Consider the following 25,053-nt stretch of genomic DNA (forward strand, 5'->3'; position numbering starts at 1 on the left):
TCTTTATTCACAGTTATCTCTTTATTTATATTTTATGCATCAAACGTACTCGAGGTATCGGTATTCAGTATTAGTGAGTGCTTAAGAGTGAATACGTGCACTGGTATCCGTCTGAAAAAATTATATAGAACATCCTTGCTATTTATCTAACGACATATTGTAGTTGCGCTACACCACATGGCCAGATGGGTCTGATAAAAAGAAGACCCTTCGGTATGATGCAGTGCAGCAACAGTACACACAGCTATCAACTCGATAACAAACGTATTGTTCAACCGTAACAAGCTCATTAGATGATTTTATCTCTGCATTCCATCAGTAGTGTCACCAGCTTCCTCTAATCAGATTAACAACTTCAAATGAAGTGTTACCAATGGGCGCAAAGTGAGCAATAAAACGCTGCGGCTTTGTTTCATTCGATTCCTCCAGTCGCCTTCCTTGAGCGCAATCTAATGAGCAGCAGCGTTGGATAGCTTGCATCACTGAGTGCACGTGTGCAGAAATTTGTTTCTTATCAAGGAGTGGAACAATACCCATTTTAGACGATCACATCGGGGTTTTTTTACCCATAATATCAGATACCTGAAAAATACACCCAAGTGCAGTAATGATCGCGTTGATACTTGATAATCAATTAATCTGTTGCTCATTTTGACGATTAATCGACAAATGGGATTAAAATAATTGAATTTCCATGCCTTTACTCTCAGACATTTTCAAATTGGCAGAGACGAAAATACAAATATAAATGATGATTTAGTCATGTTTTGGGGCTGTAGCATCCATCGGAAATTCTGCAAAAATATTGATTGTTTTCCAGAGTAAAAGCAGATTTGTTCCGATCTTATTAAAAAAAAAAATACAATCAGTCTGGTTTAATGGAGAACTACAAAAATCTGAGAATATTTATTGTTGAGAGCTGATCAGTCCTATTTGTTTTAAAAATAACTCAACTCCACAACGGAGTTCCGTAGTAAATACCGCAGTGGAGGGAAGTGTCTGTCGGCGTTCTTCCTGTTTGTATAAACTCTTGACCAGAAATGTCACTGGTTCATTTTCTCTCTCTCTCTCTCTGCTATCGTCAATTTCCAGAAGCAGAGGTGCCACCTGGCTCCTGTCTGTCAAGATCCAACGAGTGTGCTGCTAATCTCCCACAAGAGAGAGCGAGAGCAGTCTACTCCCTCCACGAGTACCCTCGACCTATGAACTCTGTCTTCCTGAACGCCCATTCCCCTCCCCCGGTGCTCATATTCCACTTGAAGTGAAGTACTCGTTTTATGCCTTATTACCACCAAAATCCCCACACTAAGGTTTTTTATTTAATTCTTTATTTTGCTTCAATTCAATAGAAATCGTGCTGCTCCTTTTGGTGCATTGACCATCCGGGAGCAGTTTCGTATAAACATCCAGATTTATGTCTGTCTATAATACCTGTCTACATGTGATGTCCAATGTTTGTGTTGAAATATCCAATTACATCCCTGCAAAGCCGATGCGATTCGTTCGCCCATTTATAGCATTTGGTATTGTTTTCCAAACATTTTTTAAAAGCATAACTCAAAAACTTCAACCAAATGTTTTCATCATTTTGTCACTGTTTATTGGGCAGTAGTAAAAATAATAATAATAATAATAATTTACAAGAAATTAATTACCTTTCAATATTGTTCAGGTCAGATGTATAAATTTCTGCAAATGTCGTAATCATTTTTACTATTTGATTTGAAATGTGTATAATTTATTTACTTAGTTTATAGACTGTCTCAAGGACAAAATGTGCAGGAGATGGACGGGAAAATGGCTACGTAAAATGAACATTTTTTTGTCAAATGACCTAAATGCAATGGCTTTAAAATAAGGCATTACATCATCGTTTGGGGATGTGCGAGACGTGCAGGGTTCATTTGGAAGGAACACCCTCTTAAGCGACCAAATATGGTTCCTCACCCGATAAAGGACTACTATCAGTTTTCCGCGATGAACTTGTCAATCAATTCCAGGGCAGTTCATTCCAGTCAGCCATATGAACTCATAGGTAGTTCTTGTGATTATATTTGAACTAATTGTTCACTGGGACCCCTCCAAAAAATTCTCTTGAATTGCTCATCTACATATTTTTACGGTAATGATCCAAACATTTACACGTGATTTTAGCAATATTTTATTTTATAACGTGCGCATATGACAATATATTCTTGAACAAATATAGAGGCATATCTTTGGTTTGGAGCATGCAAAATTATCATTTCACACTTAGTATAAGTAAGTAGGCCAGCTACTGTAGTTGAAATAATTCTATTAATATATATTTATACAATTATTTGCTCCCAAAAATGGATCTTTTAGCAAACTGTGTTAAATTAATTTCAGGTCATTCTAATGATGATGACTCGTTCATTCCATCAAAGGACACACACACCCCCCCCCACACACACACGCACAAACGCACACTCACATTCAAGATAAAAGTCCAGTGGCTCCAGTGCAATAATCAGACGTCCATGTGCATTAGCTTGTCACAGCTGCAGTGTCTTATGGTTGCGTTGAAGATTGGACGGCGTCCGTGGAAGCCGGCCCAGTGCCGGGGTTCACGTTGTATTCGGTGTATGCTGGCGGCAGATCGTCTGGCTTAAAGCCCAGCTGGAACCCAACAGAAGAACAAGACTACAGTCACACAAGCGGAAATGCTCAGTGGCACACCACCCAATTGCAAGACACAGTGGGAGACAAAGAAACATTCCCGCTCACATTCACACATAAGGACCATTTCGACTTCTATGAACCAAACAGGCATGTGAGGGGACGTCAGAGTATAAAACTAAACACTAGTGGCAAACATGCAAACTCCACACATGAATGCCAAAAATTCAAACCCACAATCTTTGAACCACCAGGCAGACGTGTAACCCCCTGCAACTGTGCCGCCGAATACACAAATATTGTATATGCAAATGAAAAATACACATTTGAAAGTATCTAAGTACGCGTTTTTCCCACCCTGCTTCCCTTGAATTCCAATGTTTTTTAATACAGTGTATGTGGATCAATACGTTTTCTGCCACGTGTTTATTTTTAGAGTGATTCCACAGTCGACCACTAGATGGCAACACACTATTATGTTCAACACTAAAATTGAAAGCAGAAGAGTGAGAACGGGAAGTATTTCAATCTCGGTTTTGTTCAAATTTATTCAATGTCTACCTTTTTAAGCCAACAGAAATAAACGGCTCAAGGATCTATTGTAAGATAACTTAGTTTAGGGGAAAAAATGGGATTCGTTTGCTAGAAAGCAGGATTGGTACACTTATATTTCCCAGCTCTTCCCCTCTCTGTCTCTCTCTCTAAAAGTTTTTAAATGTGTTTGTAGTGTGTTTAAAGACCTTAAAAACATTTGTAGGGAGTATTTAAATAGGAAGATAAATTTCGCCAAGCATCACCTCCGTGTAAGATGGTGGTGGTCCACAGTAACCTCCAGCAGTGCTATACTGTGGCGCCGTGAAAGTTTCTTGGCTGTACCGAGGAACCCCAGGGTGGTCTTCTTCCTCCTGCTGCTGCTGTTGCTGCTGCTGCTGCGACAGTCTCCCATGAAACGGGATAAAATATATGGAAGGAGGGCGACCGTCGTGTTCGGTCCGCCTCCACGCCTCTCTTTCGATCTCCTCCTCCCTCAGGCGGCTGCACGCCCTGCAGAAGGTGGTGCAGAACATGATGAGGAGGCCGATGCCCAGGATGGCCAGGAAGATCCTTGGGAAGCAAATAAATGTGGTTTCAGTCATGTTATATTTGGAGCGGGAAACTTCCTGACTCATTGCTTGTAAATGTTCTTACTCAAGAGCGGGGATGCTGCTGAAAGACATCCTTTTAGGTCAGGCGAACAAATGTGGGTTGAAACAGAAGAGCAGTCAGACCTGGATTGGAGTAAATTGCAGTCCATTTAACATGAAGTCAAACAGCTCTCATAACTTCACATTTACTGTATTTCCACAAATAGCTCTTTCATTTAGTCACATGCAGAGCAATATTACACAAAGTTTGTGTAAAAAGTGAAAATGGAGTTTTAAACAAAAATGGCCTAACTGGAGAAATGAGAAAAACAATCTAAACATTGGCTCACAACATTGTGGAGCGACCACATGTTAGCACTAATCCAAGTTAAAGCTACTGCCTACACTCGGTCGGAAACTCATTTACAACATGGAAGTAAGTCTTCACAATTTCATTCATCAGAGGGAATATTTAGATGCCTCCATGCACCTGTTAAAGTTAGCATCACAGTTGAAATGGGACACTGTCGTCAACTCATTTTCATTTCATTACACTTAAAATGTGTATAATTCATAAGTATATGCATGCTTAATCATTTTTAATCTGCATTATTCAAGTTCCACACTTCAGCAGTCATGCTTAATGTGTCATGGCGGCACGAACTAAGCGCTAAATAGCTTGTGGCAGGTGGAGAGAGGCTAGTGCTAGCTAGTAAAGCTGCTTTTCTCCTCTCTCTTTGAATTAGCATCACTCTTGATATTGAGTTTTATTATCAAGATGTATTTCATTTAACGTTGCTAATGGGGAATAATCTTCGAATAAACGTGACAAAAACGAAGCCAGAATCTTGACTACTTTTGTTTGTTGACTGATTAACCAATGAAATGCTATGCTAGCACGCAACTAGCTAGCAGGGCCAGTTGAAGAGCACATTTTCATGAAATAACATCAATATCTTAAATAAGTTTTCACTAATTACTACAAGTGATGTATTTTTGTTCTATCTATGCCACATGTCAGCATAATGTGAGAAATGCTTTTCCACTAGTTGGCAGGTTGATCCACCCGTTGCCAAACATACACAGAATAGTATCTTTGTCTTCAACTAAGCACAAGATGAGATGACTATTTCAGAATATATACACTTCAGTACTTGTGTCGTACAAAAGTTCCATTGATATCCACTTGGCTGACCAACTCCCTTAATTCTTCAGCATGATACACTTTGAACCACAATAATTTATCCAAGTCACCACGCTGTTTTTTTTTTTTTTTTTTTTTTTTTACAACCCATTCGTGTAGAGATAAGCGTCTTTAACAGGCAGCTGCTGTAACACAATATGTTTTACAGTCCGCTTTACGGTCCAACCGCACCGGTTGTTGCTGGCTCGGATTTGTTGCGTAAAGATGTCGTCATGAATAACAGGATTGGTGTAACTCCCTCCATTTGAGAGTTCCTTTTAAGACTCTACTATTTCTTTTCAAATCTCTAAATGGTCGTGTCCCTGTGAGCTGCTCCATCCCTATACTACTGCTCCGTGCCTTGGGTCGGTTAAAAACATTTTTATTCCTCGCCGCTCAACACAGCATGAGATTTGAGCCTCTATAATGGTGTCTTGTGTGTTTTTAACATTAATTATGTTACAGAAGTGTCACAGCCAGAACGCCTTTTTATATGGTCACCATTTTTAAATTGCTATTCTCTACATTGCCTTGAGAAGACATCTTTCATTATTTCAAACTGCTCTTTTTTGAAACACCTTTTATGGTCTTTATATAAGTGGAGTTAGAAAATCAACGTATTTCATTGCTCAGCGCTACCGTTGCTTTTACTGTACAATAGACAAATAAACATTTCGGGCTTTGTTTAATTCATTTGGAGTAAATAAAGCGCTATGTAAGTGCACTCCATTTATCAGTTGTCTGATTTTTATGTAAAGCATTTGCTTTGCGCTGCAGTTGTTTCTAAAGTACTTTATGAATAAAATCTTGACCCATTCCCTTTGATAATATGCTTAAAATGTCTTATGTAACAAATAGATCCCCTTTCCAGAAATTGTTTTCTGTTTGCATTGGTTAGCTGTTCCAACAATTCCTCAGTTGTTTCCAATGAGTTAGGATAGCGTACTTCACGATAAGACGTACCGTACAGGACAAATAAGGATTTAAATTTGTCCTGTAGAGTACATGTTATCGCTGGCGTTGGGCAGAATCCTCCTCCCTCCAAAATGATGACTTTTCAGGTGAGCCCCAAAACAGATTTGTTTGTTCAACCGATAACATAACGGCGGTCAAGAGCCTAAGCCATTATCAACATTTTAGATTGGTTGATTTAGAAAAGTAACACTGACGATGTTGAAATATCGACAGTTTCAATTATACAATTGGGAAACAATTTTAAAAATACATGTCCATGAAAATCAAGTCATTCTTTTGAAGAAATACAATTGAGTTATTTCACTGACCACTGCGCTTCTGTTCATGTAACAGAAGACGCACACACAAAAAAAAAACAATTTTGTCTTATATGACAATGTTATCTAATCATATAGAAGTAAAAGTACCTTTATGTAGACACATGGCACTATTGTAAGTGTCTAAATCATCATATTGATTACTGGACGATGCGACTGCATGCTGAAAAAAATGACATCCACCCAAATGTCAATAGACATTTTTTTGTGTATCTGCAGTTGCTAGCTAAATAGAGAGGTAGGGATTTTATTGGTCCCAAAGGAAATTCTGTCAATACATAAGAGCTTTGGTACCACTTTACAATAATTGCACCTTTGTAAAGTATTCATTGACAGTAAACACTTTGTAAATCATTACTAAACAGTTGTAAATGACAACAGTGGGTGTTGGCTCACTATTTGGTCAGTTGGTCCCTTCTTTTGAATTTCTAATCCGGCCGTTACGTAAAAGTTGACGCGACATGAAATGACGAGCCTCATTGTATAGAGTAACAGTCAGTTATGGAATAATAACGACCACGTTTTTAAGCGGTGCTGTGCATGAAAATTGGCCAAATGTGCTTTTCTTATCCAATTCACCTTTGGTTTTTAATTAACTTTCTTGACACAGTGGCTACGGGGAATCACATGAGTGTGTACCAAGCCGCATGACACCCATTTCCTCTCTAGTTACCAAATATGCTAATTTACCATAAAAAAGCACCGCTCTTATTCGATTAGCTTTGACTTTTCTCATGCTGGATCGAGTGCCATCTTGCATCATTCCAGGAAAAAAAAAATGTGAGCGCTCACAGTTGGTTTACGCGCTCATATTCTTCATTGTGAAGGGAATGAGGCGGTTAAGCTTCTTACCTTTGAGTCGCAGTGACGGCTCTCCTCAGGTGTGGGCTAAGCAGACCAGAGATTGTTCGGACTTGGGTGTGCTTCTGCCAGGGAGCGGCCCTCAGCCCGGTCTGTGCAAGGGTTAAGTACAGAAAACTAATTGGAATAAGGTCGACTTTCTAATGCAAGTCCAAGCTCACACACATGGATACTGCCGATGATGAGTGCTGTTTTCTATTCTAGTATGTGGTGCCTTTTATTGGTATGTGCCAAAGGTCCGCTGCAAGAATTTATGATGGCTGAGGAGGTTTTAAAGTAAACGCTACCTGCGGCCACACTGCCTCACCTCAGACCACTTTGGGCACAGGGAAGACAGAAAAGATCCTGGAGAGAATTTGTCGAAACAAATGAACAGTTGAGCACATTTTGTTATGCATTAAGGATATTAGGGGTAAAATATTATATAATTCAATGGATATAAAAAGTCCATACAAATCAAGGGTGGCTTCAGACCAGTTTTACTCGGAAGCAAGTGAGATATTTCCACTGTAGTTTGTCAAGGTTTGGCTCAATTGTTACTCTCAAAACTCAACTGGGACGTGATTAGTCCAAATCAAATGATATCTGACGGAAATGTCACAATGCAGGATGAATTCATCAAGAGGACAAAACTCTCATTTCGGACATTTCCATCCAATTAAACAATGCCATGCAGATGTGATCAATACCCACAGCAGTAATCGACAGTTATGTTCAGGTTCGATAAAACCTTAAAAGCAAGCCAACAGCATAAAAAAAAAGTGATATCAAATCACAGTATCTCGGTCAATGAACAATAATATCAGTGCAATAGCAAAAGATTGCCGCAAAACATTAGAATTCATCTTTAACAATGAAATATTAGAGGGTTAGTTAGAAACTGCACAGAGAAATGCACTGTCAACATTTACTGTGAAGCCATTTTCCCAACCGCTTATCCTATTCACCATCACAAAGCCACATGACTTTGGGTGAGAGACGCATTACTCCCTGCACTGGTTTCAAATTAATCACAAAGCACATATAGACAAAAAAAACCAAAAAACATTCACGCTCACATTCACACTTATTAACAAGTTAGAATTAACCTAACATGCATATTTTTGGAGTAAATAAAGTACCAAGAGAAAGCCCACACAAGCATGGGGAGAACCCCAAGAGTCAGTGTTCCAACCATAAAACAGGTTCAGGTAAAACAAAAAATAAAATAAAACACAACAAAAAAACTAATAATAATAATAAGCACACCTTTATGGACAAACGCAGTTTTTGACTTCATATTGAGAAACTACTGGGGTCAACCCAGAGGCCCCCAAAACAACAGTTTGTAATAAATTAAAACCCAGGTGAAGATTAGTTTTCAAATTGCAAGCAATCGAGTTATTTAGCAAAAAAAAAAAAAAAAAACAATTACATATAAACATTGAGCTCTTGAATTATATAACCCAAAGATACTTTTGCATTGACCGACGTCAAAAAGATGTTTCAGTAAAAATTGTCTGAGGAGCACAAGTCCCACTTCAGACGTTCCACTCAAATGATGACATTTTGGGTAACAAATCGAAAAAGTGTCTTTGTTCAACATTACAAGTCCTCATGAATAACTTGATTATTTTTTTTCAACCAGGACTGCAGCACGGGAATGTTGGTGTTGGCCCACCGGATATTATCAGTGATGGCGTTGTAAGCCTGCTGGATACATCGCATCTCTGAGCCCGTCTCCACCGTAAGAGAGCTGAAGAATTTCTCCACCTGAGCGCATGAAAAAATGATGACATTTTTTTGGGGGGGTGGTAACAGAATATACGTATGCCCCCAATTTACGTTATCACCCGGCCGTAAAAGACATCAATTTTGTTTGCCAGCATAATAGTTCGTGCGCAGCATCTATCCGAAAATGTCTGTTAAAATCATTAATGGAGTGTTCAAAATTGGTGACAATGTTTGGCAAGTGGCTCGATTTTTTTTTTTTTTTTAATGCGCACTTCTATTTTGAATACGACAACCCGACCGATTATCGGTTCAAAATCAGCTGAATTTCTCAGATTTTTTTACTGATTTATTGTTTTAACACATTATAACGCAAGACAAAGATAATGATAGTCAAATGTCCTGTCAGCCATTCAGAACATTTTTAACCAGTAAGGGACCAAAAGAGAAGTTCTTTTATTCATTATATTTTCTAATAAATGGCTTATTGAAATTTTATTTTAAAAAATGATCATCATAATTATAACGGTCTGGTTGATGTAAGGATGGAATCCATATTGCTCTTGCACAGGATATCATTAAAAAGTGCAAATGTCTAAAATGCTGAGGGATATGTATAATTTCATGTTTTGAGGACTCCAATTTAATTGTGGGTTCGTACATGGCAATTAAACCGGGGATGCTAAGTGTACTCACCGATATGAGCATTGTCTTTGTGGAGTACAGGCTGGTCACTCCCATCACCATGTGTGCAATGGAGTGCGAGCCAACTTCAAACCTGCAATATCCGTAGAAACATGTTAATTATATGATGAGCTAAGAACATATTTCAGGAAGGAATTGCCCTTTGACAACAACATGTACCCAAAGGAAGTGTGACTGTGACAATTAAGTGTTTAGTAAGTTAACAACCCTAACTGAAGTAGAGAAATATTGTGATGATATGCTAATTCATGGTTTGGGCATAACCTGAAACCATAGGCTCAAATATTTATGTATAACAGATTTTGAGAAGGTTAATTGCAAAAAAAAATTATTACTTGGTTGAAAAAAATCCAGGAGAAGAGGACCTTATAAAAATAATTTCATATTAGATCACAATCACAACATTAAGAGAAAGACAAAAAAAATGTAAATTGCAATTAAATTTTTTTTCCTAAAAACCCCTAACTAAGTGTCAAAATCTTTACGATTTACACATTGGATGACGCGAAGAAGCTCATTTGACACACCAGACGTGACCTGATTTCAGTTCAGTCAGCAATCTCGTGTTGGCTATCATTCAAAAAATGATAACACTTCTTACCTAATAGACCCTGACACTTTGGAAATCAGACAAGCACAAGTAAGATGCCGACAAGAAACTAGTCCACATGTCGACACTTGGCCCATTTTGTTATTCAGTTTTGTAATAACTCAAGTATCTTGAACCATAAAAGGCATTCATGGTGCGGCTTAAGACTGACTTGTCAATCAGAGTCTGCCAATTAACTCGAAGGAAGTCCCACGCTAGTCTGTGGCCTCGGGGGTTCATGCTGACAGAGACCAGCAAATTTGGGAGGTCGTGAGTTTTCATCCCCTCATCGAGGAGACTCTGCTCCAGAATCCTGCACAGGAAAAGAGAAGAGACCCACTTCTTTAAAAAGGATTCGCTACTCTTGAGGGGAAAAAAAGCGAAAACTGAAGAAGAGAATAAAGTAGGGCTGCGCAATTCATCGAAATTCAATTGTGATTATTACACTCAATGATATATATTTATATATATATATATATATATATATATATATATATATATATACACACATGAAAAAAGCGTACTAAAATTACTAAAAGAACATGCAGTGCTCTAAGATTTACGAAAATACGATAACTAAAGGTATGAAAGATGAGTTTTTAACCTGGATTAGAAACATTTCCACTTAATTGGATTGTTTGTTTTATTTATTCATATTATTCAAGCTAATAAAGGATACCAGTGTGTCAGGCGTCATATTATACATGGGTGTATGTTATTCATTGATTTTATGGTAATTCATTACATCCCAAAATACAAAAAAAAGACATTTGATTCAGAAGATCTGTTGCTGAGTAAACAAAAACAGTGTGAAATAAATAGAAATGACGTAGATCAATTCTGATGAAAAGACAAATTGCTTTATCTTTCATAATTGTTCATCTGATGTCCAACGTGTTCATTGCTTGAGGGGAACAGGACTGCCATATGCGACTTACTTGATATAATACGTACCACTTGAGCTTTTGACGCAATGGGCTTAATGTCAAGGCAATCTTGATGCGGCTCTGAACGGACATTTGCATGGTCCGACGGCAAAAGTCAAAGAGGAAGTCCCACCCTTCCTCTGTTTGAGCCCCGACGGCATACACGGCCAGGGTGACATCAACGGGGAGGCTGAGAAATGGAGACAACTTCATTCCCGGCATTACACGATGACATCACTCAAATGTGAGGGAATGCCGGCGCTGACCTCAATTGGCCGTCCGAGTCCTTCCACAAGTTGAACAGGTGCTTGGCTTTGGTCACGCAAGGAGTGTAGTTCCTGACACAGGCGAAGACCAGCAGGTAACTCCGCAACGTTCGCTCAGACGCCGAACCGGAATCGTCCCAACTCTGACTGTCAATCAAGTCTTTGAACAGGTCTAGCATAAAGGTCTGTGAATAAAACACACAGTGGAATTCATTATTTATTCATTAAATCATCCATTTTGTGGACCACCAAACCGAGTGCACTACTCGGTGAGATGTTTCTGTCTAAACGAGTTTGAAAACAGGAGGTTCTCTTTGTTCTTGGGTCTGGGGAGCCCTTACGGCACTTGTCTTCAATCCTGCTCTTTGAGAGGCGCTTCCCTGGAAGCATTATTTGAGTCAGGTGTGTTGCACCAGGGAGAGGTGAAAAAAAATCCAAGAAACCGGCCCTCGAGAAACCACCCTTCCCCTACGACCCTTCCCCAGTGTGGCAACGAGGAAGGTCGAAAGTAAATGTGGGAGTTGGAGGCAAATTGAAAGTAAAGTGGTTTGATGCACTATTTTGGCGGAACACAAACAGGGAGACAACACTCCAGAGGGGGAAACTGCAACACACAAAAATACCACATTTTCCGGAATATAAGGTGCACTTAAAACCCTTTGATTTGCTCAAAAATCGACAATGAGCCTTATAACCTGGTGCGCCTTATGTATGGATGTGGAATTAAGTTTGATTTGCTGTATTGGTTGGTTTCCCTTATTGTACAGTAATTCGCCCAATAACCCCTTGTGCCTTTTAACCCGTTGAGAGTGCGCCAAAATACGGTAAATCACAAACATAACATGGGGTGTACACCTCAATTTATATGACAGCGGATCCACATAGTATTGAGCTCTCTATATTGGCAACAAATTCCAACACTGTGTACGACTTAAAATATTATCGAGAATCCTAAAATGAACAGTGAAACCAGAGCAAAAATGACTTGACTAGCGTATTTTACGGACTATAAGGTGAAACTGTATATAAGCCTATAAAGTCTTTTTTGGGGGAAAAAAACAAAAACCAGACTATAAGCCGGAGTTTTCAATGTTGAAAAAAATTTGTTGTCTACTGCATGTACAGAACGATTTTGTACTGTGAATGCACATAAAGGTACATAAACACAATGTTATAACTTTGCCTTTTAACACAGCAACAACTTTGCTAATTAGAACAGACCCAAAAGAAAAAAAATCTAGATTTATTTAGCCTATTTTCTGAACTATAGAGCGCCCCTACCGGTGAAAGAAAAATCCACAGGAAAGCTGCACCGTTGTATTAGCCGCATGGTTCAAAATGTGGGAAAAAAGTAGCGGCTTAAAGTCCGGAAAATACAGTAAATCATTAAATGACAGAAAATTGACAATATATTAAAGATATGTGACAATTTAATATAACAGTAATTGCACCCAGAGTCAACACTGCCTCACCCTCATGACAAAAGCTTGTGGCCGCGTCACATCCAGGAGCCAAATAAAACCAGTCAGAGAGCATTTCAACTTTAGAGTCTTGGATTGACGTGTTGTGTCACACATCTATCTCCACACCCAAAGCATCACCGAGCAAACAGTTTCTGTGTTAACTTTTGCCTTACCTTCATGTCGTTCTCAAGAAGAAGAATTTCCCGCCTTTGTATTAATTTATAGATGGGGACGAGCTCGCTGAAGCCCTGAGTCAGAGTCATGATGTCAGTCTCTTTGGACAGATATGTGCATAAATACAGAGCTGTTTCCAGGCTCAGCTTCTGGATACTGCAACAAAAACATTACAAAATGAATGAATGTAAATAAAATCCAGTCGTTTTTATAGCTGTGATATCAAGGTATGCGCCCCCCCCCAAAAAAAATGGCGACAATACATTTAGAAACTTTGAACGATCCTAAATGTATTGCTGCCTTTCTGCAAAGTCCAAAACTTTCCTGACCTGACAATCCGGAAGACATCATGTATGAGGCTAGCTCGGTCCTTGCCGCTGAGCGCCGTGTGGTTGTTGTGCAGAAGTTTAATCAAGGGCTTCCACCCATCTTTGCCGTAGTGAACGATGTAGTAGCCGCTCATGTCTACGTTGAGTTTGATCCAGTCCACGGCTTTTGGCAAGCGCAGGATATCTATGGACAAGGAGTTAAATGAAATGCAAATACAGTACTGAACCACCATTTCATTCCAAACCAAGTCGCAAACAGTTAAACCAGTGGCCCCGAACCCTTTTTCCGCCATGGACCAATTCATAAAAGTCCCGAGCTTTTGTGGACTGCAAGTATGGGAGGGGCGGGGGGATGAGATCACAGCAAATTGTACAGAGCGGACGTCGAACATGGTCATTTTGCTAGCTTGTGGGTTTAATATTAGTGTAATGGGACAGAGAGATTTAGCATCTTGACATGCGTCAAGACTCGTCCAACGTTACAGACAGAATCCGGTCACTTTTCAAAATCAAATCTCTTTCAGCCTCAAATAATTAAAAAAAGTAATGCAAGTTTTGTTTTTCTTTTATTACAGTGGCTCGCCCCCCAGGGTTAAAAAAACAAGCACAAAACACATCAACTAAAATACAAAATATACATGATATTATAAAACAATTATAAAAAAAACTTTTATACATTTCTCAAATAAAACATTAGTTTATCATTTCATATACAACAATCCTTGTTTTTTTGCGGTTAGGAATGAAAGGTGAAAGTATAGGCTGACTTAATATTATTGTTATTATTATTATATTATTGTTAATAATAATAATTACAATGTATCAATTATTCTTATGATTTTTTATTGTGTGGGGGATTTAAACCTCTATTGCGTCATGACCTTCTAAATTCTTGTTAAGTAACAAATTCAACATTAAAAATGCAAAATGTAGAAAGAAAATGCCACTCTCCTCTGAGAGGAACGTGATTACAAACACGGAAGTGGAAGATGAGGGAACATTCGTTAATAACGACGAGTTCTAATTTCAAAGTTCTAATTGATATCCTAAAGTTGTTTTACCATAACTATGATCCCGCATTGCATTTTAGTCAAAAATACAATCCTGGTGTATTAATGCACTTTTAAAGCCTCGTTTCTGTCGCGCAAAGCGAAAGTTGCGGTCTTTAATGCTCTTGCAGCGGCTGTTTAGTCTTTGGCCACGTTCTTCTCGCTGGCTCTATGAAACGCGAAGAAGCAGCAACCGGCTTGGATGTAATAATTTTAACTTCTGGTTTGCATGAGAACATTAACAAGGTCTTTAAGTTAGTCTGGTTTGTTAAAATTGATCTGTAGGGCCTGCAACTGTGTCGGGAGGCGGTCAGCAAAATTTTCACTTATTAACCTGCCTTTGAAAAGTAGTCCAACGACTCTTGTAAGCCTGTATGGGTACTCGCTTGACTGCCACCTACAAGCTAATAGCCAACAACATCGGCAACAGATGCGGTATGTATGTGTCGGCGTAATTAAAGTCACTTCGCGTGCTAAATTAGCAGTTGAACATGACTTCAGGATGACAAGTTGGCGTGGCAACAATTTGTGACGAGAATAAAAAGTGGCCCCAATTACAGTCAGGAAGATGAGTCAAGACAGCCACCACAACACCACGCCCCGCCTGGGACAACTTCAAAATAAAAGCGGAATGAGGCATTTGGTGTCCATTATTCTTTGGGGTTATTATGAAGTTGGCCTTCTCACGATTTGTTGCCGTCGTTGAATAGCATGAACAAACGTTGCTGTGGCTAGCTTGACTGCGCACATGAAATCAACAGGTACTCAAGTCAGAAGAAAAATCCTCAAACATTTTTTGGGGGGCGGGGATGGGGTTGGTGGGGCGGATCAAATTATGAGAAGAAACATTACATCCTTAATGTGCGGTATAATGATAAAATCCCTGAGGAAAATGTTAGTATAAAAACGTGTAATCCAGCAGGAACATGTGTGATAGTCAAAAAAAAAAAGAGTGGCAAACATGCTTAAAATTGTAAATGGGGGAAAAAAAATGAAATCACCCTCTTACCCACTGCGCCTCTCATCAGGTGGTGGTGAGTTGCGGGAGAGTCGCTTGTCTTATATGTCAGTGGAATCTCCCAAATGAGCCTGGACACATTAACCATATTAAACTTTGGTAAGACAATAACAAGCAAATGTTGCAAGCACTCAAAACATGAGTGTTTTAAGGACAATAATGATCATGTATTGCAGCACTTTTAGGCAAGTTCGTGAACACCATTGTAGGCTACGATGAAATACAGCGCACTTTATGGGTGAAAATGTCATTTGTAAAAGTGATTGATTTTAGTGATTAAATGTTTTAACTAATTAATCACAAAACATTTCCGTGATTAATTGCGATTAATCATATTTTTCAACTACGATTTTCTGTGAAGCTTGACTGATATTTACGTGAATAATATCCGGGAATGGATGCAAATTCACCAACTATGAAATATTTCATTCAAAGACAGTTCTAATAGCTTTCTTTGATTCTTGAATATGATCCTAACGGAGTCATCTTTACAGGCATTTTTCTGAGTAACATTTCTCAAAAGGTTGTACAGCTAGTATGGGACAACATTTGAATTTGGCTTTGCAAAGTATGCAAATTAATTATTTTTGAGGTATACATAAAACAGAGTTTAAATATTTAACTGCGTATTTTTTTTTAGAATTAATCTCCAGAGTTAGCAGTTTAATTTTGACAGACCTAACATATAGATGGCTAGATACACACAAACAATTTTATATGTACGCTTTTTTTTTTTTTTTACGTTTTATCGATGTTTTCAATGATGGTGGTTTTGGTGGTGGTGGTGGTTTTGGTTGTCGGCTCCATCTTCTGGTAATGCTGTTGGCTGAGCAAGAACTTGCGAGTTTTTAAGTCAACGTTGACTAGCGGGAAGCCTTTCTGTAGTGTCCATGTTCCCATGATCCTCTTGATGTTAAACTTTTCACCATCATACTGATTTGAGACAACACAAGACACAAATCAATCACGAAATGTTCATCACACTTGGTGATATTTCCATGCGTGAAAACTTACATGTTCTCCAGATGGGAGGGTGAGATTTGAGCAGAATTCTTTTTGTTTGGAAGGCGCGCCTGGCAGCTCATTCAGATCGCAAACCTGTTTAAGAAGTTTAAGAAAAGAAAACCAATGAGGGGTGTCATGTTATATGCCCTCCGTGCCATTACATTTAACTTTAAAAGACTTTGTGTTTTGTGTGCTTTTCAAACAGCGTGAAATGATTTTGAAAACAATTTTTTTTTCCTCAATATTGACATTTAATTTGTTTTGGGAAGGTCTTCTTCCCGTGTATTGTTTTAACAAACAAGCAATAAATTCATTAACGTTTCGGTCAAAGAGGTTAGGCTCAAATGAACCCAATGAATTAATATGAAAGAGGAAAATGTTCACTTATCTACTCCAATTAAAGTTGCTAACTTACCACAAACTTGGACTAGCAGTCAATTAGTGGTAAACATGGTGCGTCACCATTTAGCTGTAATTCTGCATCACACAAGTGGAATAAGATGCCAAGAGAAATTAAGGTAGCCAAGTGTGCCTTAAAAATGTTCCCCAAAACCAATGCTCATTTCTACAATTAATTTTTTCAAAATCACGTTCCTGCGCTGTACGTTTATTTAGTAATTTGACTTTACTACTTTTCATTTCTTGACTTTGCTTTTAAATGTCTTCAATTCTTTTGCCTATAAATGTAATATTTTCCATTTAAATGTTGTTTTTCTTCTGCTATATAAATAAATCTGTTGAGCCCTGACACCGTTGTCTACGACACAAAATTCCATCAAACAAGTGTGGCGTGATTATAAGTCATTAAGTCATAAATCCAACAACTTTTCATGTTACATGAAACAATGATGTAAGCTAAACAATACTGAAGTATTCAATTTGGTAGAATTATCCTCCCACACAATCATGACTCACATTGGTCAGACTCTCCCACAAGTGGCTGTTGGCAGTGTTTCTGTAGCTGTACAGGCTCAGGTAGCGCACGATTCCAACCTCAAACACTTCAGGTGTCAGGAAGTCTTTCAGCATATTCAGAACGCAAGCTCCCTGAAAAACGAGCAAACCGCGTTAAACAAAGTACATGGCTCAAGAATGGAATGTAAGAAAAAAGAACCTTATCGTAGGACACTTCGTCAAACATTTCCTGGATTTCGGTGGGGTTTTCCACAGGGGTGGATATCGGGTGTGATGAGATGAGACTGTCGACCTCCATGGCTTTGTAACATTTCCCCAAGAATAAGTTGTTCTAATAGGAAAGCGACGCGCTTGTGAGGTTTGCACACTTCTCTTCACGTGGTGGATCAACTTACGCATGGAGGTGCGGCACTCACCGCTTCGAGCTCCGGGTAGGTGACGTCGACAGCAATAGTCTCCATGAACTTGGCAAAACCCTCGTTGAGCCATAAGTCATTCCACCACTCCATCGTCACCAGGTTGCCAAACCACTACAGACAAGACAATAAAGAGTATTTCAATTTGCTGTGGATAGAAAATGTCCACACCCTTGATCATATGCCAGATTTAAAATGAGACCAAAATGGCAAGCATTTCTACTATTAATGTGCCCTACAGTTTAACCTGTGCAACAGAAAAAAGTTGAATCTTGGTTTCATCGGATAATAAAATTTTGCCGCGGGTTTGGGCACAGCATTTTTTGGGTTGTTTTTCTATTTGTTTTGTTTCCGGCCCTGGCATGGCTCAGACGACTTGACTCTGCTAAATGCTTAAACCCGTTGACTCGTCCAAACTAATTGGCTCCACGTTGCCATCTGCTGGAGGAAAGTGGCTTCACCTTTACTTTTGGAAAACTCGTGAAAATTTATTTTGAACTTAGATATTGATTTATTGAATCGTAGCATATAAAATTTAGTTGAGTGAAGCTTTTTTTTTTTTTACTAATAACAGTGAGCAAAATATTGCAATACCACGTTATTAAAATTACAGCTCTAAAATGGAATTTGTAGAAAATTATGGGTGAATAAAACATTTTTTTTCTTTCCACTGAAAACAATCTAATTTATTTTAATAAAACTATTGTATATTTGGTCCAGAAGAAACCAAGTACCAAGTAATTTTCAAATACATAAAAGTGAACATATTTCTGTTGTTGTAATTCTTCTTAACAAGTCAGTTTGCCATCATTGTTGAGCTATTTTTAGAACAGACCCGTGGACTAATCATGTTAGTACACGCTGCCAGCATTTACTTATTTTTTTAGGACAATGCGACAACAGAGCAGACATCAGCTCAGCCCTCCCATCTCTCTTTCAGAAGAAAGAGAGCCTGTTACTCAACTCGACAAGCAGACAATTATATTGCGTCTAAATTCTCCGATGCCTTGTTCAATAAAACCACAAGTTCTACACGGTGCAGCTAATGTTAATTGTGTAAAAATTGGTTTCGAAATTATTTAACTAGGTCTCGTTTTTTTTTTACATCACAAATACCTGGCATTTGAACAGGGGTGTGTAGACTTTTTATATCCACAACAGATGACTGGGACAAGTGACGTCTCCCTCGTGGTGATGTATTTTAAATTCTGGCGCTCTTGCCTGGTGTGCAAGCTCATGAGCGATAATCTTGGCGATGAGCACTTTGTCCGTGATGGAGGATTTATCGGGGTGGAAGAGAAGTGCCGACTCTCTGTAGGTGGTCAGACCCCAGTTCTCCATCGCTCCCGACTGGAAATCGGGGATAGCAGCCAGGTCTGTGGGGGCCACAAGCAGACACGTAAAGGAAAGGCACAAAATGACGTTCCTTTAACGACTACATTCAAGGTGTATCGTTTCAAAAGTGACGATCCGAGGCAAACAAAATTAAATCGCCTTCATGCTGACAAGTTCAATATTTATCACAATTCCAACATTTGCAAATGGATATCAATTTTATAACAGATTTCACGAAGCTTCGCTTCATGTCCAATATGCGGTCGGCCAGCTGCGTAACAGATCTTTGAGGCGTACGGATCAAGCAACCACGAAAGACAAAAACAAAACAACTGTGCACGTTCACATTAGGGCCACATGACTCATCCGCATTCACAATAAAAGCAGCAGAGGAAGTTTGAACCCCACATGGATCACGTAAATGGCATGCATAGGAGCTCTGGTCCTCACACTAATGATAAAGGATTTTTTTTTTCTGTCTCTTGTTCGGACACTGTTATTCAGACAAACATGTCAAAGAAGAATGCAAACATCAACGACCACGCATCTCCGCAATGGCTAACTTCTAAATAAATCTTCCCAAATAATACATTGAGTCACTGATGCCAATGCGCTAGCCTTGGGAGTCTTTTACTTTCAAGCGCACATGCAATGTCCTAGAGCATAATTGAGGTAACCACTCCTCTAACCTGTTATTCATGATAATCAGCACCTATCCATTAAAATTAAACTTCAAAGGATCCGCAGAGTGCAAAGAGAGAGAGTCTATGATTACCAGTTCCTTCTGAATCCAACATTTTGTGGATTATTGTTGGATTCTAAAGAACAAACGATATTTGACCCCATAAATTTGAGACAATCAAGGTGTAACAATTGCTTACGACACTCAAATGTTGCCACATGCCGCCAAATACCGAACAACATGCTCACCCTGTTTGGGGAGTGGGTAAGGAATATTGAAGTAGTCGTCGTAAAAGTCGAGCAGCTTCACAGCGGCGTCCAGCGCGAAGTCCGTCTGGTTGATTTTCTCAGCTACGGCATAGACGGAAATCTGATGGCAATCAGCAAGGCATAGTTTAGTCTGAACGTCATACATTCCTCTACAATTCGTATGTCGGCAGGCTAACATTTGACGGTGTAGAGCGCTGCCTTGAGAGTTCTGTTTAACTCAAAACACTTATGGAAATCATCTTACCCCATTAAAATGAATGGAAATAGCAGTAATCTGTCCCGTGACGCCACAAAAAGTTTGCAATGTATTTTCTTTTTAACACTATGATGTTGGACTTTGTAATAACAAACAATGACATAATTTGGTTCACATTTTGTCGCACCATTTCACCGAACATTGTCCTGATCCAGGTGTGAACATTATTTGATGGGTTTTGGAGAATTTTTTTTCGTCAGGGAAAAAAAAGCCCTTTTGGGGAATAGTTGTGAGGGATATCACCTATAGAAAATCTTTACATCCATCATTTCTCCACAAAGCCTGTCTACCTTTTCCCTTTTATCTCTGATTGGCAGGCAAGTTTCAATTAAGGAAAAAAATTGCCATCAATAATCTCGTACGGGCTGATATTCAACGTCAAAATTGCAGTGACGCTTAAAACGACCTTACTTGCCCTAATAGCTGGTTTAAAATAGCACAAATGTAACCACATTTGTGGTACAGAATTGTGGACTGCAGAATACGTTGTGCATGTTTGTCAAAGCAAAACCGCCAGTAAATAAAAAACAACATCTTGTATCTTGAAGACTTTTAAATCAGGTTACTCGTATCTCAAGGTATCACAGTATACATATCATTTGTGACACATGCATTGAGTTGGGGGTTCGCCCTCACCTTGACGCCGTGTCCGGTCATCCTGCTGATGGAGTGGAAGTCAGAAACGATGAATGCGACCAAATATGTGCTCATCTTCACCGTGGTGGCAAAGTGATCCTCAAAGACATTTCCCGGTAATGCGACTGTTTTTGTCTGTGAGATAAAAGATAAAGTGCAACATACCGTATAACGACAGCAGCAAAACTAGAGGAATAAGTGCAGCCCTCGCACATACAATACAAAGAAACGGTATGCAGTGAAATGATTGGAGAGCACCTTGGGCATATTGGAGATGGCGATGTGTTGCGGCTCACGTATAATGGAGATGGTGAAGTTGGCTTTAAAGGCGGGCTCATCAAAACAAGGGAAGGCTGCTCGAGCAAAGGTGGCTTCAAACTGCGTGGATGCCAAAATCCTAATAATGACATTTAGGTACATGAACACAACAGTTGCAGAGCCAGCTATCATTTATTGACGCCATATTCATCTGCTGTTTGTTAGCTGCCCGCAGTGAGTAGATGCAATGATGAGGAGTTCAACAAAACGTGAAGCAATGGGCCTAATGAGGAACTGTGCAATAAAAAAATGCGTGGATGGACAAATGTACTCCATCCCTAAAACATAGCGTAGCGTCACTTAAAAATAAGCATTATTATGACGATGATGAAGATGATTATTATTATTAGTAGTATTAATTATATTTCTTATTATATTATTGTTAGTAGTAGTAGTAGTATTGTTATTAGTAGTATTATTATTATATTTATTATATATATATATTTTTTTTTTCATTTTTTATTAGAGCATGACCGAATAACCGGCTGTCCGATTTAATCTGCCAATTTTATAATTTTTTTTGTTTGTTTAAATCGGTGACTGTTTTTACAAAAGTATTTTTTCTCTGTTACACACATCATAATATAAGACATAAATAATGAAATTCAAACATTCAACCCCCCTAAGAAATTTTTTTTTTTTTTTTTTTCTAATGTAAAAAAATAAAATGAATACTAAAAGGACTGAGTAATGAAAAACAGGCACATGTTCTGCCTGGAACTAATATCTTCATTGTTGTAAACGTTAAGGGACCAAAAAAAAGGAGTTTTTTCATTCATTATACATTTTTATATTAATCCTTTATTCAGTTATCAATATTTGGTTCTGCCAAATATCAAAATCGGCATGAGCCTCAAAGAATCCATATCGGTCGGGCCGTAATTATTGCCTTGACAAAAATTCCAAAAAAGGGACTGTAAAATATTTAAAAAGGCTTACCGAATCTCTCCGCTGTTGGTGCGGTAGCTGCTCTTATAAAAACCGTGGTAGCCGTCAGAGAGTTTGGCGGAAAACTCCATCTGAACCTCGTAGTCTTGCCCTTTGGGGATCACCTCGTCAGAGAGCAAGGCAAGCTGCTGGTTAACAGAACTCTCCACAACTTCAAGAGACCTCACCCCCTCGGGTGTCTTGAGCTTTGCATTGAAGGTCTTCAACTGCTTGGCGTGCAAAATGATAGTTTTGGTGTCTTCTAACACATCCAGCTGGATGCAAACCACCCCAGTGAAGCTCAGAGTGGTCAGGTTGGGGTGAATTGTCAGGTCGTAGTGCACGGGTATGACCGTTTGGGGAAGTCTCATATGTGGCCAGGGGAACGTCTGCGCAATGGTGACGTCATTCAAGTTTAAACGTGGAATCTGTGCCCCCAACACCTGACCCAGGAAAAGAAAGACCACCAGGAAAAGAGGAGCCACTACCATGGTGGCGAGTGAAATAGGAAACCACCTGTTCCAAATCAAACACAACAACACACAAGAAATGTGTTAAAACTTCTTTAGGGGATTGAAATGAGCATGCGACTGAGACAGTAATATTTTTTCAATTTGCTCTTGAGATGAGAATTTAACTAAGCTCTGGTGACTTACCTGACTTTGAAATAAGGTTGGGTTAATGAATGTTTCTGTAAATAGAAGTTGTAATAATAATAATAATAACAATAATTACAATAATAATAAAATTATTTTACTCTGTTTTTAGCAAATAAACCAGTCAAAAAAATGCAAACTAATGGCTACGTTTGGAACAATCGTCCCACTGGCAGTGAATTCAAATTACCTTGTTCCTTCTAGTTATGTGTGAATGATTTGCTAGCTACACTGCCATACAATTCTAAAAATAGATTTGCAAAAAAAATAAATATAGTCATGAAGATTAACGTTGTTTTTATTGCAAAGTCGCTTTGCTCATGTCATTCTAAATAATTAGCCAAAGTGATTACGAAACTATTTCCGCATAGATTTAAAAATAAGCTCGTGTCAAACATATGTATGAGTAACACCGATATGGCTCCTTAACTCAAAGACCATATTACTTTTAATATATATGTACACAGATGCACTTCAGAATCAAACAGAGTCACAAGAATTGTATTTACCGTTTCGATTTGCACGCAGTCGCTCGCCTGGCCAGGACTCAGGAGGCAGAGAAAGCAAAAGCGAATGGTATGACAAAGCAAATGCATGCTGGGAGAATTCAATTTGTCGTTCTCATCAAATGACATCACGCGGATCGTTTCAGAGACGCCCAAAACTATAACGTTGTAATATATGTGATTTTTCAACCCTCACAGTATGCTTCTTGGTTACACGTGGAGTTTTTTTTGTTTGTATGATTGTGTAATACCCGTAGTCACCACAAGGAAGCAGCACTGGTCTGGATATAAGGAAGTAGAGGTCCTTTCTCAAAGTAGAAATAATAAAAAAAAAAATCCCGGAGAATATTTTTTTAAAAAAGGTTTTTTATATAATTATAGAAGAGTCTAGGTAAAACGGGCACATAGCATGAATTCAGTATTACAGTAAAGTAGCCTTATCATCTTTGGACAGTTGTGCAAAATATTTAGATTCGATTAAAAGAAGTGAAGTGTTTCGAAATTCGTGACGTCACTCCGAATTTGCGAAAATTCCATTTGCCTCGGAGACATAACGTTATTTTAATAGCATTCTCTTCGTCTTTACTACAACATAATTTATTCTGTTATGTTAATTAGTGTTAGTATTGAACAATAAAACTGTAACGTTCATGTACAATAAGACTACAAAGACTAAAGAAAAACGTTTTAAATCAGCATTTAAACACGTCACTAATTGCATTTTTTCACATAGTAACTATGCTCCGATGAGTCATATCGTCATAAAAAAAATACATAAAACACATTCATACCAAAGTTATTTTAGTTTTATTTTCAGTTACTTGTATGTTTGTTATTTAACACATGTTTTTATGTTAATTTGTTCCTGACCAATTTTCTCATCAACTAGCACGTATGCTTGAGCAAAAAGCACTGCTATCCTATTGTATATCAATATAGTATTAAAATTAAATTAATTGTAAAACTAAATGTAACTTTCATTATTTAATTTTAAAGGATTTAGCTTGCAATTAGGTACTATATGTGCCATACACACTGAAATTTCTCCCATAAATGGTTTTCCCGTTGATGGTTGAACTGATAGAATTACACTACTAATCCATTGTTATTTATTTATTTATCTTGAAAATAATTAGCAAGTGGCGCAAAAGAAAAATAGTGCCACGCAATCCCATTGATCACCACAAGGAAGCAGCATCGCTTCAGTTGACATAATGCTCATTTGAAAGAGGCCGCAGGTTAACCTTGTGGTTAAGGCACCAACCTTTTCAGTTCTGAGGTTCTGGGTTAGAATCTCTAGCTCTAATTTCTATGTTTTTCATTTTTGGTCTTCCTGTGTAAAATGTTCATCTTTTCCCTGTGTTTGAGTATTGTTTTTTTTTTTTCAGACTTTCTGCTACATTCCAAACTCATGCATGCTTAATTCACTTATGACGCTAAATTATCCAGAGGTGGGAAAGTGAGTTTCTATTTGTGCCAAACGATTGGCTGGTGACCTGTACAGGGTGAAACTGTCTCTTGACCAGTGTCATTTGAGACATCTCCAGAACACCCACAACACAAATAAGGACACAAAAGTGAATGGAACTCTTACCTAGACTATAGTTAATCGGTATCATTTGTTCAATAGTTTGGGATTTTTCATTACATTTAGTCTTTAGTTTTCTTTTGACTTCTATATTTCAACTTTGGTTTCAGACTGAGTTTGATAAGTTTTCATAGTTTTTTGGGGGGGTAAATGAATGCTTTAGTTTTAGTTTTTTATATACAATATATGGTGTATTTGTTCAATTCAAGATAAAA

The 25,053-nt window shown here is 38.4% G+C and overlaps 2 protein-coding genes across 3 annotated transcripts; both read right to left on the minus strand.

The window, feature by feature from the left end:
- Positions 1–2,148: 2,148 nt before the first annotated feature.
- On the minus strand, positions 2,149–7,404 carry LOC148344107 (uncharacterized). Its single transcript, XM_088293295.1, has 4 exons — positions 7,092–7,404; positions 3,829–3,908; positions 3,438–3,744; positions 2,149–2,640 (listed from the first exon to the last, which is right to left on the minus strand). Exons 2-4 carry the CDS (start codon positions 3,855–3,857, stop codon positions 2,533–2,535), a joined length of 444 nt encoding a protein of 147 aa, XP_088149421.1. The 5' UTR covers positions 3,858–3,908; positions 7,092–7,404; the 3' UTR covers positions 2,149–2,532.
- A 159-nt stretch (positions 7,405–7,563) lies between these two features.
- erap1b (endoplasmic reticulum aminopeptidase 1b) lies at positions 7,564–23,467 on the minus strand. Of its 2 annotated transcripts, XM_088293260.1 has the most exons (20): positions 23,254–23,467; positions 22,745–22,779; positions 22,101–22,604; positions 21,102–21,240; positions 20,844–20,978; positions 19,931–20,051; positions 18,887–19,041; positions 17,666–17,779; positions 17,449–17,580; positions 17,250–17,381; positions 16,344–16,427; positions 16,072–16,262; positions 15,321–15,400; positions 13,263–13,446; positions 12,933–13,089; positions 11,297–11,481; positions 11,059–11,220; positions 10,277–10,417; positions 9,507–9,588; positions 7,564–8,852 (listed from the first exon to the last, which is right to left on the minus strand). In XM_088293260.1, the coding sequence occupies exons 1-20, from the start codon at positions 23,377–23,379 to the stop codon at positions 8,685–8,687; spliced, it is 3,027 nt and encodes a 1,008-aa protein (XP_088149386.1). In that variant the 5' UTR covers positions 23,380–23,467; the 3' UTR covers positions 7,564–8,684. The 2 variants fall into 2 exon arrangements, with proteins under 2 accessions (XP_088149386.1, XP_088149395.1); XM_088293269.1 differs by lacking the exon at positions 22,745–22,779 and having other exon boundaries at positions 23,254–23,397.
- Between the last annotated feature and the right edge of the window lie 1,586 nt (positions 23,468–25,053).

The sequence above is a fragment of the Idiotropiscis lumnitzeri genome, chromosome 1 (genome assembly GCF_059441095.1).
Source record: "Idiotropiscis lumnitzeri isolate Australia: NSW breed Sydney's pygmy pipehorse chromosome 1, RoL_Ilum_1.0, whole genome shotgun sequence".
Classification (NCBI taxonomy): domain Eukaryota; kingdom Metazoa; phylum Chordata; class Actinopteri; order Syngnathiformes; family Syngnathidae; genus Idiotropiscis; species Idiotropiscis lumnitzeri.